This window comes from Vespula vulgaris, chromosome 5 (genome assembly GCF_905475345.1).
Source record: "Vespula vulgaris chromosome 5, iyVesVulg1.1, whole genome shotgun sequence".
In the NCBI taxonomy this organism is placed as follows: Eukaryota; Metazoa; Arthropoda; class Insecta; order Hymenoptera; family Vespidae; genus Vespula; species Vespula vulgaris.
Genome location: NC_066590.1, coordinates 2,747,501 through 2,762,500, shown reverse-complemented (window position 1 = coordinate 2,762,500; position 15,000 = coordinate 2,747,501). Strand labels below are relative to the sequence as shown.

The 15,000-nt window shown below is 28.5% G+C and overlaps 3 protein-coding genes across 11 annotated transcripts in view; 2 read left to right on the top strand and 1 right to left on the bottom strand.

Annotated features, from left to right (window-relative positions):
* The window catches only part of LOC127064228 (uncharacterized), a 132,382-nt gene that overhangs the window by 97,623 nt on the left and 19,759 nt on the right, over window positions 1-15,000 (bottom strand). For 3 of the 4 annotated variants that reach the window (XM_050994981.1, XM_050994974.1, XM_050994980.1), the window contains exons 1-2: window positions 8,873-9,038; window positions 5,178-5,257 (exon numbers count right to left, since the gene is read on the bottom strand). The gene's annotated coding sequence lies outside the window, so the exon portion shown is untranslated. Of the gene's footprint in view, window positions 1-5,177; window positions 5,258-8,872; window positions 9,039-15,000 lie in introns of those variants that run through there. The other variant, XM_050994982.1, reaches the window with a different exon arrangement.
* On the top strand, window positions 62-6,193 carry LOC127064226 (proton-coupled folate transporter). 5 transcript variants are annotated; one of them, XM_050994966.1, is made up of 9 exons: window positions 62-1,401; window positions 3,331-3,438; window positions 3,713-3,943; window positions 4,044-4,395; window positions 4,484-4,879; window positions 4,980-5,117; window positions 5,189-5,272; window positions 5,342-5,498; window positions 5,572-6,193. In XM_050994966.1, the coding sequence occupies exons 2-9, from the start codon at window positions 3,412-3,414 to the stop codon at window positions 5,669-5,671; spliced, it is 1,485 nt and encodes a 494-aa protein (XP_050850923.1). In that variant the 5' UTR covers window positions 62-1,401; window positions 3,331-3,411; the 3' UTR covers window positions 5,672-6,193. The 5 variants fall into 5 exon arrangements, with proteins under 5 accessions (XP_050850923.1, XP_050850928.1, XP_050850924.1 ...); XM_050994967.1 differs by lacking the exon at window positions 62-1,401 and adding an exon at window positions 2,189-2,399; XM_050994971.1 differs by lacking the exon at window positions 3,331-3,438.
* LOC127064239 (uncharacterized) overlaps window positions 11,173-15,000 on the top strand; it is a 7,820-nt gene continuing 3,992 nt past the window's right edge. The window contains exons 1-2 of one of the 2 annotated variants that reach the window (XM_050995013.1): window positions 11,173-11,902; window positions 14,093-14,158. In XM_050995013.1, the coding sequence (XP_050850970.1) occupies window positions 11,749-11,902; window positions 14,093-14,158 (220 nt within the window). In that variant the 5' untranslated portion in view covers window positions 11,173-11,748. The remainder of the gene's footprint in view (window positions 11,903-14,092; window positions 14,159-15,000) is intronic. The other variant, XM_050995014.1, reaches the window with a different exon arrangement.

Here is a 15,000-nt window from a genome sequence, read left to right as displayed (position 1 = left end):
AACGATTAGTTGTAAACTTGCATCATATTCGATGTGGCCTAAGTTGCGTCTATATACTGAAAATACGTCAATATATATCTGCCTGACACAGATTATTTTAAACAGAATGCAAAATAAATTTTTATTAAAAGTTATATAATGACTGTTAGAGAATTTATTAATTGCTTCGTTCGTACGTTTCGTTCATTTCTTAGAAAACTAAGTAACGTTGGAGTATAAATTATAATCGAAAGGATTATATTCTTACTAGTCGAACCAGTTTGATTCTTTTTCTTCTTATTTAGATATGAACTACAAATCTATGCGAAACTAGAATATTTTCTTCCCACGTACGCGAAGACATATATTTATTAATGATGAACGTGTAGTTGAGAAAACGTCTAATTACGAAATTTTAATTATTATTTATATAAGATAAATAAATAGGCTGGCATTGTGTGTGGTGAGTCAATCTAATTAAAATAAAATAAATCTAAATATGTTAGATAATAATTTTAGTGTAATATTGTTGGCCAAATAGTGTAACGTTGTGTTTGGTAGAATATATATATATATGTGTGTATATATATATATATATAAACATATAAATTCTCTATTTATAAAACATTGCAAATTTGAATTTTTTAACATAAGTCATTGACGAATCGATTTGATGAAAATTTAAATATACTCACAATCACAATATTTTATTATAATATGAACGACAAGTAATGTCTAATAAAAAGATATATTAAAATTGTTTATTTACACGTAAGATATTGCAAATATTGACATTATTTATTAACGAACTTAATATTTGTGAACATTCTGAAGTATCATGTCACATGTAATATTAATTATAAGAATCTATTGCTGTACAATATGGAATATTATTCCGATGGAATATTTGAACGATTTGAAAAAGCCCGCCAAAATATACATTGACTCTTGACATTAAATTTTTTTGTCGAAACATTTAATAAATCAATCTTAAATTAATATTAAACTCTTTTTTAACTGTTCAACTGTTATCATACAATGAGAAACTCTAATCGGCGAGTAATCGTTAACAGATGTCACTACGTGTCATACTTTTTAACTTTCGAACAATAAATAACTAGAACTACCATTCAACACAGTTCGAAACACGTGTTTGAAGAATCTGGATTGGTTTAATAAGATATTATTGAATGAAAAATTTTATTGATCTCGATAGATCTTCATTATAATATGTATCACTATGAATCGAACGTGTAGTGAATTTTTCATATTTAACAAACACAAAATTTAATTGTTGCGATAAAATAACGCGATAAGAACTATGCAAAATATTCTTTCTGTAAATAAACGACGATAATGATAATTAATGGATTTTTGTCAACTCTGCCAACAATGAACTATAAAAAAATTACGTATTAGGAGGTACGTACAAAAATATAAACACAACACAACGCATATATATATATATATATATACACGTATATGTATCCATATCTATATATCTCTACGTAACGTCACAAATTAGCTATTAGCTTTAACCGAAGAGGTTAAGGTTGTTCGTAATCACTGGTATTATAATGATTTAAACCAATAACGAAAACAAACGTAATTCTTGATCGATTTTGATGAACGAAATTATTTAATTTTTTTTTTTTTTGACCATTTTAAAGATCGTCACTTTTTCGAGTATTCGAAAAAGCTTTATTTTCTTTGAGAAAAATCGTGTTAAAAAATGTAATTTTTTTTCGAGAATAATTTATTCGCGAATACAAGGCTTTTTCAAAAATTCGAAAAAGCCGGGTCCTAGATTAAAGGTTCGTCTTTAAAATGAGACCTCGTTCATCAAAATCGATCAAAAATTATGCCTGTTCTCATCGTTGATGTAAATAGTTATAAAACCAGTGTTGATCAATAGTCTTAAGAAAATTCTGTATAGCATTAAGAGCGATATTTTATGCGAATGTTTGTTATGAGTAACAAATTAACCTTACGTCGATTTTATTTTTAATATAGAGATTATAAATTTCACGTATAGTTTTAATTAATAATAGTAAAAAAAGAAAAAATTTTTTGTTAATAATTATCTTAATAACGATTCATTGACGAAGTAATTCTGTCCATTGATTTTATTTCGAATGTTATAATGATTGAAAAAAATAATCGAGAAAATTTTTTTTTTTTTTTTTTTTTTTTTTTTCTAGGAATAATTTATATTATTCGTTGTATATAATCATATGTTCAATCGCGTTTTCCCGCCAAAATGCTTTGCTTGCGATACTTTCGCTTTAGATTGCTAGATGGTGTTTATTAATCCAACATGGCAACATGGAATGTTTTCCATAATTTTATTATCTCAAGTAATGTTGAAAATATTATCAAAGTAGTAAAAAAGTGTACGTGTAAGAAAATTTATTTAGATTGTAAGTGTGTGGTTTAAAAGTAAAGACAGATTACTGTATCTTGTTATTGATTCATGTGTTTCAACATAATACTGTATTACTTGCTGTTTTTCATCATTAGATGATATAAACTTGTGAACAGTTTAATTATATAGAATGAAAAATACATGTAAAAGAGAAATTCTATGTCGTAGAAAATAGATACATGTTTTATATTTTATTCCTTCCTTCAAACATTCTATCAAGGAACAACGCATGTAACTGCGAATGAATCTTGTTCAAAAATTTCAACGAACTAAATCGACTAATAGAAAGGATAGCGAAGAAGGTCCATTCTACTAATAGCTTTTGAAATTTTTATTGCAATGATAGAAACATACAACGTAGGCAAAATTAAACCAAATCTTACTGATAAGAATAGTAATAATTATCTTCGAGTCATATGGAGAAAAAAAAAGATTTCTAAGATAATTCCAAAATAATCCCTAAACAAATAATTGATTAGATGATGTAACAGAAATGATGTAACTATTATCAAATATACATTGTATTTATAAATCAAGTGGACAACCGAAGAACAAACATGGAATATACAATATCAGCTGACGATGTTAAATTTCTTATGATTATTGATATTACAATTCTGTTATCATGATTATAAATGATAACAAGAAAAAGAGATTTTCTTATTATTAAAAATAATAATGAAAATATTTATTCAATATTTTTTTTTATCTTTTGATCGTTGTATACTCGATAGCCGCGATAAGACTTGATCAAAGAAAAGTAATTAGAATCGACCTCATAACGTGACGTTAGAGATAAATGATACGTCTTGTTTGCATTAACTACTGAATAAATCGACAACTTCATAATTTTCATTATGCATGGAAAACAAACGCGGGATAGATAGAAATTAGATATTCTTTCAATAAAAGAGTTGAGTTTGCAGAATTTAAGATACGCGCATGAACCTTTGATAGAGATTCTATATCACGAAATTCGCTTGAAGTTTTATACAACGAACCGAAGCATGAACAGTGAAAACGTAGAGTTCGAGGTAAGAATTCGTTTTTTTTTATTTTCCTTTTTTAACAAAAATAATTAACATTTGTGATTTGTCATAATAACGATATATATATATATTTAATCGAATTATATTTTTGAATAGATCGATCAAATTATAATATATCGCAATAATTAAAAATAAAATGTTTCGAAGTAATGCTATGAAATCAAGATATCAAATACGTTTTCTATATATACGAATTTATAAAAAATAAAAGAAAAAAAAATAAATCTTCGAGCGCGTGAAATTTAAACAAACATTGCAGATGATGCCGAGGAATTGCAATTCAAGATACGAATTTTTAAAGAAATATTTCGGATGGATGAGATACATTTCGGTGGAACCAACGATGTGGCTTTATATGATGGCCTTCATGATAACTTCGGTAGTGGAGCAAGATTTTTTTATTAATAAAGCGTGTAGAGTCGATCACGATCTATCCGAAGAGACATGCGCAAATTTAAAAGCCAACGAGACCTTGAACACCGAAGTTCAGGCAAGTAATTATCCAATGGATCAAGATAAATCGATGATAAAATTTGTTTTAACAATGAGATTATTAATGTATTATTAATCTATTAATTATCATTTTCTAGGTAACCGTATCGAAATTTCATCAATGGAACAATATAGCTGGACACGTGGTACCGATAATTTTAGCATTGTTTTTCGGAAATTGGAGCGATAGACACGGTAGAAAGTTACCATTGATTTTAGGATTGATTGGTAAATTTATATATTCTTTTATGATTATCATTAATTCGTTGATAAGTAGTTGGAATTTGAATATGGTGGTATATACCGCGAGTTTACCTATGGGAATGCTTGGAGGTAACGTTGCTATATTTGCCAGTTGTTTTTCATATATATCGGATATAACAACTGTTCAACAGAGAACTCTAAGAATCACTATACTCGATGTTATTTATCTCAGTACTATGCCTACCGGTAAGAACGAATTAAAAATTGTTTCTTTTTAGAAAATTATCTTTGTTTCGTTTTATATAATTTTTTTTCTATTCTTTTTTTTTTTTAGGTGTGGCTCTTGGTTCGTATCTCTTTACGAACGTCTTAAATTCGTCCTACAGTATAATGTTCACGATAAACTCTGTCCTCCTTGCAATTGCTATTATTTATTCCTTTTTAAATCTCAAATGGCGGACGTCCACTCAACAACGACAATTTTCGAACGTTAATCCTTTCTTCGAATTCTTCGATAAAAAACACGTAGCAGAAACCATAAAAACATTAATAAGAAGAAGAAAAAATCACGAAAGAGCTTATCTTTGGATTTTCCTATTAGCAATGGCTTTATACACTTTTCAAAGAGACGAGAAACCTATGAGCTATCTTTACACGCAACTCACGTTTAAATGGGGTGTCGCGGACTTCAGTAAATTCAAAACATTTCAATCGGCACTCTTTGTAATAGGTTAGTCGAATTGAAATAATAATTGATAGTAATTAATCCATTGGTCTTTTAAAGAATCTTGATTCAAAGTATGTCATTCATTTTTTTTGTTTTTTTTTAGCAATACTCATCGGTGTACCTACGATGAGTAAATTATTAGGATTAAGAGATACCGTAATTATTGCAATTGGTGCTCTGGCACATGCAAGTGGTAGAATTGTTTTTGCTTTAACCACTATACCAGAATTATTTTATGTTGGTATGTGATCTCTCAAATATTGACTATATCTTGAGGAATATAATAGGATTAGACACTTACTATTTCTTTAGGAGCGGCTATTGCAGCTTTGGGTCCTAGCGTTGCACCAGTATTAAGATCAATGACTTCCAAACTTGTTCCTATGGAAGAAAGAGGTATTTTTTATTATATTATTTGTTATCAATATTTAATGAAATAATTTTAATTGGAAACGTATGTTTTAGGTAAAGTGTTTGCTATGTTATCTGTTTGCGACAATGCAGTACCTCTCTTCAGTGGTATTTTATATTCTCAACTTTATAATTTAACAATTAATACAGCACCTAGTTCTATATACTGGTTAACATTTTCTACGCAAATTATGGTACTTTTACTTATATCGTAAGTAAAATTTTTATTTGTATTTTTTTCTCTATTTTGAATTATCATTATTAGTAACTCTTTTTACTTTTAGTATAATACATTTTTCATCTAAAAATGAAAATGTACAAAATGAAAACGATGAAGAAAAGTATATAGAAAGTGACTTAGAACAGGACAAATCTTCAAATTGAATAAAATATGTACAAAATAATAAAATTAGATATTTATACAATTGATAATAAATTCTATACTCTTGATACTATATATTACATAGTAAATTACGTTTATATTTTAAAAGAAATTTTATAATTATTCATTCATGTTTCGATCATGCAAACAGAGTATAGTAAAAGACAAATATAAACTACTAAAGAGAGAGAAAAAATTGTATGAAATTTTTATTTCATAGAAAATATACAAGAATTGTATACCATGTAATATTAAATTTTCAGAATGTAAGTTTTCTTATGTTTTCAATGATCAATACCAGTCAATTCATTGACTGTATAAATACTTATTAAGTAATGATAAAGTTAACTATAACTAGAATAATAATTTGTTAAGTTTACTAATAAAAAAGTTTATGTAAAAACATATATAATCAGACAATTAATCGCATCATGAAACTGTATATAGTATTTAGTAATTAATATAGATAGAAAATTATTGTTGAGACATGTTTAATAAAAGACTTCTGAACAATTTTTTTATAAGTATTTATGTCACGTTGATATCCAATTTACCGTAAAACATGAATCATCGATTTCAAAGTACTTAATCAAATATTATCAATAATGCATAATGATTGGAATGAATCAGAAGAAGGAACAAAAACGTTTAACGTAAATATTGCAATAAGAAACACAATATTCATGTTGTCGATAACGAATATTAAACGTGATGCAAAAGAATATTATTCCAAGTGATGATTCCAAGAATGATTATCATCTCTCGAAAATCGACTTTGACTTTTCAAACACATCATTGGCAACATCGATTTCATGGAAGTTTTTTTTTTTTATCTACCATTAAAAGTATGTTCAAGAAATCTATTCGTATACATAATGCGTCACATACATTTGAAGTATGTCAAGGCATCTTCAATATTTTTTTAATCAAATTTCTGCATTAATCAAATAACAAAATGATATTGCATTAATGTTCTTTATTTTTAATAAAATAATTTCTCACTTGAAGGAATTAAAATGTCATATAAATGAAGTTAGGTAAATTGTTCAACATAAAGAAATTTTGTGGTTAGAATTAATAATATAATCTTTTTTTTTTATTATTTCATTATCTTATTCCTTTTTTTTTGTTCTTTAAAGCATAAAAAATTTCATTGTAAGGCTTCGAGTGATATTTCGAAATTATAGACAAAAGCTAAAGACAGAGTTAATGAAACATTGTTTGAAAAGCAAAAATATCTTGCGAGTTCTATCATGAGAGCAATTTCATATTCTATCGGCGTATTGAAAAGCGCGCCTCGCATTGCTAATGAATTCACGCAAACGCATGATTTCGCGTTCGCGCTCGAGGACGATGAAAATAAATACGATTTTATTTTAACCGATCATCTTACATAAACAAAATAATCTTTTCTCTTTCGTTAGTACGCTGACATATTGTGGGGAACATTAAATTAAAAAAAAAGAAGAAAGAAAAGAAAAAGAAGAAAAAAATTTTTATTTGAGAAATAATTATTTTTTAAATTCGATAGAAAGAGAAAGATAGAAACTTACAATGCATACGACAAAACGGAGAACGAATACGCGACGAGCATTAAAAAAAATAAAATGAAATAAAAAAGAAAAAAAAAATAAATAGAATGATGAATATATGCAAATGAAAGAAATTTTCAAGCACATACAATCACGACATTTTTCACTTGGATATTTTTTTCAACGCACGGTATAGGGGCAATATCTTTTTTCAAATGTATGGGCATTGACCTAAATAGTTATCCACCTCCCAAAAAGTCAACTCATCCTGAGTATAAAAGTCGGTTAATTGTAAGGAAAGCGTGTTATCGTTCGTCGCGAGTATTCGAAGTAACACGTTAAAAAAATATATATATAAGAGAAGAAAAGAAAAAATTAGAAAAAAGAAAAAGGAGATAAAAAGGACTTGAACAGGTTTTTTATAACATCTACTTACTGAGAAACGTCTTCCTTCCGAGACAAAAATTGAACATGGTAATATATATAAAGTAATACATTATTCAAACTGCATCTTTTATCGTATCTCTTCGAGGAATTTTAAATTCGATAAATCCATTTCTGATATATATATATATATATATATATATATATATATATATATATACACGACATCTATAATACGTTTTTTTTATTTCATTTTATGCGTGGTACGTAATTGGTAAATGTATTTCGATTGAACGAATCGTGACGAGTGACGACGAATAACGACGAGTAACGACGAATTTAACCGAACAATACCGAACATTTCCGAATAGATCGAAACTAAAATAATTGCTTGTAGATTTTTTTTTTCTTTTTTCGTTTCTTTTTAACTTCATTATTAATATTTGTTATTATATTTTACATTATTGTAATGTCTTATTATCAAGCAAATTATTAATGAACGAGGTTATTAACGAGATAAAAAGCAAAGTTCATAGTTTATTGTATAGTTTGATGATACACTTTTGTATAAATTCTATGTCATCTTTAAATTGTTTTTTAAGATGGACGATTATATATATATATATATATATATATATATATATATATATATATATATATACGCATGTATTATTGAATTAATATATATTATCAAGTATTAATATATATTAATATACATTAACGAAATGTGACCGGTTAGAGTATTTTTTCTGTAATATAGAATGTCATGATAAACTGTCAGAGATATTTACGATGCATATCGATCAACAATACGAAGGATTTTCTTTTTTGTTGAGAAGATATGTGAAGGATGTATTCTAATGTGATTTTTTGTTTTTATTTTTTTCATTCTCTTTCCTTTTTTTAAAACATGAATTCAATCGATCTGTATGTATGCAATGATATTCTGTCAAACTTTTTCTAACCTTTCTTTTTTTCTTCTTCTTTTTTATTATTTTATAATTAAATTCATAATCGGATAAATATTTTTTCTTATTAATGTTTTATTTTTTCTATTCGTGTATATATATATATATATATGTGTGTGTGTGTGTGTATAGGATATTTTCATAAATATCGGATCAATTATAAATATTATAAATAAGAAAAATTATTTTATTAAAGAGCGAGAGAAAACAAACAGGAAAGAGGAGAAATAATAAGCAGAGAAAGCCGATGATCGATCGACACACCCAAATAACGCATAATTCGTATAACTGTCTTGAGATAGTAATAAAAGTTTAATACCTGTTACGTGTTCCATAAGAAGAGAGTAAGAATGTTGTTTTTCTATATACGTTCGAACGTACGACGCTTCTATGCGCTCTCTAATAAGTTTCCATTATTTTTCTTTTTTCTTTCCTTTCTTTACTTCTTTTTTAAAGAGACACAATGACATTTTAATTTACTTATTCATCTTTGAGAGTGTCACTATCTATCGGTTAAAATCCGAACTTTTACGATCGACGCAATTGAAAAATTCTAAGTACCTTAACCTTAAACTTTCCATACACATAGGAATATTTGAAATTGAAAAAACAAAAGAAAAACGAGAGAGAGAGAGAGAGAGAGAGAATCTTTTTTATTTCATCAAAAAAATATTAATGAATCGTATTAGTAATATATATAGTAGTATTGAATATTTTCTTTTGATCAGAACATTTCTTTTTATATTATTTTTTTCTCAATATTATAAAAACTAACATAACGAATATCACTCATACAAACATTTCCGTAAGTCAAACTTCCGTGATATGTCGCAAGCGTAAAATATTCAATATGGCGCCTATCGAGCGCGATTTTTAAATATGAATAATTGCATAATTTTATATTTTTTTAAATTTAGACAAACGAATGAAATGTAAAAGTGCAATTTAAATCGTTAAATAATTTTGAACGTGTCGAGACAGCATCGTTTGAGAGTTCATCGAGTGAGAGTTAACGAAAGGCTAAAACATTCTTTTCAGATTTCACTGAGAAAGTTCGTCGCTATTGCCGTTCTAGCGATTCTAACGATTTTGGCCTCTACGGTGAACTCCGTGGCAACGTCTAAACCAGTAGCAGCTGGAGCCATAACGGTCTATCCCATACCTCAACGGCCACCATATGCACCAAATCCATGGGATTATCCAAGACCAATTCCAACGCAGTCGTCTAATCGTCGTTCATGAACAAAAAAAAGAAAAAAAAAAAAGAAAAAGAAAAAAATTAAAAAATGAATAAATAAACAGACGAATTAGCAGATAATATTCAATTAATCGAAAGGTAAAATTCAGAAGACCAAAGGAAACTATGATTATAACTGAATGAAAAACGTTTTGCTAGACATAAACGTAATACGATGAATCAACGATTCTCAAGGTTCCCTCGATTGCAAATTAGCGTTTAAATCATCTATTTCTTATCTCATACAATGCAAATTAACTTTTTTCTTTTTTTACCGTCACATCTTATAAATCGTATGCTTTAGTGACTAATCGATTCAAATTTACAAAAAAACGTTATATTGGAAAATAGGATATCGTAATAATTTCTCAATACATGTTATTTAAGACTTTGAAAGAAAATATCGATTTTACTTTAAGTTGGATATCGGAAAAATATTTAATTTCAGGAAAAATGAATTGAGAATCGATATCCAAACGGTGAGGATGAGGGAGAGTGAGGGAGGGAAGAGAGATTGGTGACGAGGGAAGGGAACAAAAACACTTTGACACGAAATTTCAGCTTTTGAATTTAGCTTTGAGTTTCTTCTACCGGAAACACAAAGGATAAAACCAGTAGGTATTACGCAACTGCGAGATTAAATTGTGTAAAAACACAATGGACCTCCGTAACGGTGAACGATTCTCTTATTTTCTATTTCTCCCTCTCTCTCTCTCTTTTCCTCTCATTTATAGCTAGGAGATATAGCGTAGGTGGTATGTTCTTTTGATAGAAAATTCAAAAGGAATACTTCATTTTGTTGATTGACATATATGTACGTATCTATGCATGCGTACGTGCGTGCGTGCGTGCTTGCGTACGTGTGTGAACGTGCATTAGATTCAACAAATTCGTTTGAAATTTTCCACATATAAATAGAAAGTTCTTAAGTGATCTTAAACATCAATTACACTTCTTCCAAATTTTTTCCTTCTTCAAATTATCAATACATACAAATCTAGGAATTATTGGACCATTTTTTAGGGGAGAAAAAAAAGAAACAAAAAAACAGGTTGAATCTTAAATTTAAAGATGCATTTAAAAGTCGAACAACTCTTCTTCGAAATTTTGTAAGTTAACTTTTTGATATATCAAACTACAAACCTAGAAATTTTTGGCTCATCCTGTAGAAAAAAAGGAAAAAGAAAAAAAAAACAAGAAGTAAAAAGAGAAAAAAAAAGATAGGACACGTTCGATTTAAGAAGATCCTATCAATTTTTATTGATCGCTATAAATCCTACCGATTTTAATTGGTAAGGATCAATCGATCGATCGATCTATCGATCTATTCAACTTGGGAACGAACTCGATTGTATAAGAGAGACTCGTACGGTTTGACCGCTGTTCATAGCTCGTTTAGCTTTCGTCGAGTGTACATACATAGATAGATACATACGAGACCATACATACCTACGTAATTTCGAGTGAGAGACAAAATAACGAGACGGTAGAAGAAGGAGTATAGACTGGCAACGCAGTAACCGATTGGAAACTTTCGAGAGAACATCGAGCGCGTTTGCTATATCGTAATACGTTACAAGAATCGAAAACTCGTAGGAAGTCCTTTTTTCTTTTTCTTGTTGTCCTTCTATTTGTTTTTCTTTTTTTTTTCTTTTTCCATTTCCTCTCTTCGACATCTCATATACGAACGACCTCTACGAGCAAAGACATTCATTCAGTCGATATTCTCGCTCACACGCGAACGGATCGTCGGAGAATAAAATATTTTTATTTTCGCGTCTCTTCGTTGTTACGTCGCGTGATAATAATAAAAGATAACAAAAAAAAAAAAAAGAAAAAGAAATAAAAAGAGCAAGCAAGTATTCTGTATTTTCGATAAAAATCTTCATGAGATTGATTTTATTGATATATCAAATATCAACGTGTGATAACAGACCTGAAAGCAGTTTTATTTAATCATGCGATTGATAACGACCGATAGATTATACTTTATTTTGACATTATGGATATGGATCACCACCGATCAAGCCCTAGGACAACAACCCAACGAATCTGTACCTTCTGTTATCTTAGGTGGCATTGGTAATGTCGCTTCCAGTGCTACAAATTTTCGTAAGTTTCTTTTTTTTTTTTCTCTTCGTATCTTTCGTATTTATCATCGATCATTATCTAAGTTTCTTTCGTATCATTTTATTTTATTTTATTTTATTTTATTTTTTCTTTTCGTTGTTAGTTCTTCGATCGTCTATCGAGATTACGATGAATACGATTTTTTTTTTTAGATGATTGTAACATAGGGGTATAGCGATCGATCGGTCTCTTAAAATGTAATATCGTAAAAACGATGTAAACGTCGACGATACCGAAAAATAGTTTACAAATCTTTTTGAATTATTTTACGTTCTCTCTCTCTCTCTCTCTTTCTCTCTTTCTCTCTCTTTCTCTCTCTCTCTCTTTTCTCTCGTGCGATGAAAAAATCGTGTGAACTATGATCTTTTTTATATTACGATATGGGTCAGAATACGAGACATCTTTGTTTAATATATTTACATACACGCATATTTTGAATGAAACGATTAAATTTATGCTATTTAAAAAAAAATATTATCGAACCGTATATTTACTTACATCGAGAAAAGAAAGAAGTAAATAATCTTGTACATTTACTTTTACAAACATAAGTGGAGGAACTCACTCAGTTTATCTGACGGATCGAGACACGCATGTACAATTATTATCGAATACTAGTGAAGATGTTTTATCGATTGACACGAAGATAAAATAATCTTAAAAATCATTTGATGACATATATTTTAAGAAGAAAGAATTTCTGTATTAATTGTACGTATTTGAATTTTATTTTTTCCTTTTTTTATGTTTCTCTTTCCGATATAATTAAATTATAAATAGTAACGTATTATATTATGTGTTAATTATATTTTTTAAAGACTGGTGACACCTAATAATGACATCATTCGATGATAATTATTCATCGATATCAAAATTGAACTTTCCTCTTAATGCGTTAGATTTTCTCTCTCTCTCTCTCTCTCTCTCTCTCTCTCTCTCTCTCTCTCCTTTTCTGTCTATTTTTATGATAAAAAATAATTACGTGTGTAAGATGAAAAAAATGTTTATTGGTACGTATTTATGGATTACTCATAGTGTTCATTTTATTCTTTTTTGTTTTTTTTTTTTTTTTTTAATATTATTTCACGTAGACAATAGTCAATAATCTTTTTTTTACATACGTATGATTCCTTTTTTTATGATATATTCGTTTTAGAAACAGATAATTAATGTCATTGAGTATCACGATGATATTTCTCTTCAATTCATTTATGATCTGTCTAGGTTTTATAAAAACACGTCTATGCCGAGATAAAAAGTTGTTAAAGATAAATCGTTGTATTTTTAATTTCATCATTTATCATTTTTTTTAAATTCTCGACACTTATCAAAACTGATGAATAACATCATTATTGACTGCATCGTTGCACAATATAAATTGTTGCAATTTGGAAATTATTATTGTCGTTTGCCTCGAACGAATTGTGTCGAGTATTGCAAAAAAAAAATTAATCATTCGAGAGAAAGAGAGAAAGAGAGAGAGAGAGAGAGAGAGAGAGAAACATTATACAAAAGTTATAAAACTTTTGAAAAAATCTGCGAATGAAACGTAAAAACGAAAAACATTTGGATCAACGATAGCAATATAGTAAAATAGATTTCACTTGCATTCATAAACGAACGAAATAATAAAAGGTAAAAAGTGAAAAAATATTTTCCTTTGATGTAACAATTTTAAACTTCTCTCATTTCTTTATCCTTTTTTAATAAACCTAGAGTATAAAGGTTTATAAGAATAGATTTGAATTGCATATATACACACACACACACACACACACTTATAAGCACATATAGAGAGCGGATCAAAAGTTCTTAATTGATATAGAAGATCAATTATCCCTTTTTTCGAGACTTTTTAGGTCAATTATTTTCTTCTTCTATCCCCCTTTTTTTTTCAATCGTATCCTACAACTCTATAATTCCAGCTTGTAAAATTATAAGTCTAACTAAAAGGCTAAAAGGTAGGGCGAAATATGGATAATTGATTTTAAAAATCATTCGGGAAATCTTTCGTATTATATATATATATATATATATATATATATATATATATATATGTACGCGTGTATGTATATATGTACGTAGATTATGTACTTTGATTTATCATTTTTAGTCAAAGATAACATATCGGATATATCGTCGAGTGAAAAGTGCAACTGCTTGTTGTTGCAGTATCCGGAGTCGTGCAACGACAGAAAGACCTGTTGCATCGCGTGACCGACACCGCCACAGATTACAGTACGTTGCGTGTTTTATGATCGAGAGAAACGATCATTACGGCTTATAGATCCTCTCCTATCCAAATAAGAAAGACACGTGACAAATAAAAGAGACACGAGTGTACCGCTTTCGTTCTCTCTCTTTCTCTCTCTCTCTCTCTCTCTCTCTCTCTCTCTCTCTCTCACTCTTTCTTTTTCTTTTTCTTTTTCTAAACGATAGAAAAAAAAAAAAAAGGAAAATAATAGTTTCGGTCATTAGAAATTCTATTATTTGCTGTAAAAATCATTGATTTATTGCAAAAGAAAAAAAAAAAGAAAGAGAAAAAAGACAAGTGATCTCGTACGAATCTCTCTGCGATTAAGACATTCTTTCGTTTCTTTTTTTTTTTTGTTTTTTCTTTTCTTTTTTTTTTTTTTTTTTAGAATAAATACTCATTCTATATATGTCGATAATACGAGTAGATTGTTCCCACTTGATTTCTCGTAATAAAACCTTTAATCATTATACTCGTTCATTATTTGCAGTAAGTCAATGATACCTGCAATCGATCACGCAAAATTGCACGTTCGAAAGTCGCATTTTTCGCACGAGACTTGCTATTCGAGTAATTTTATGTGTCTCCGTAAAGAAAGAAAAATGAAATAAAAAGAATATAAAATAGAGTCGCAACGAGATGCGATTTACGATTTCAATAGACCGAAATCGAATGCTTATTTAACGAAACGAAATTGCGAAAATTTTAAGTGGCCAATTAAGTATTTTCTCTCTGCCTGTCTGTTTATTTATCTCTCTCTTTTTTTCTTTCTCTCTCTCTCTCTCTTTTCTTTCTTTCTCTCTCTCTCTCTCTCTCTCTCTCTCTT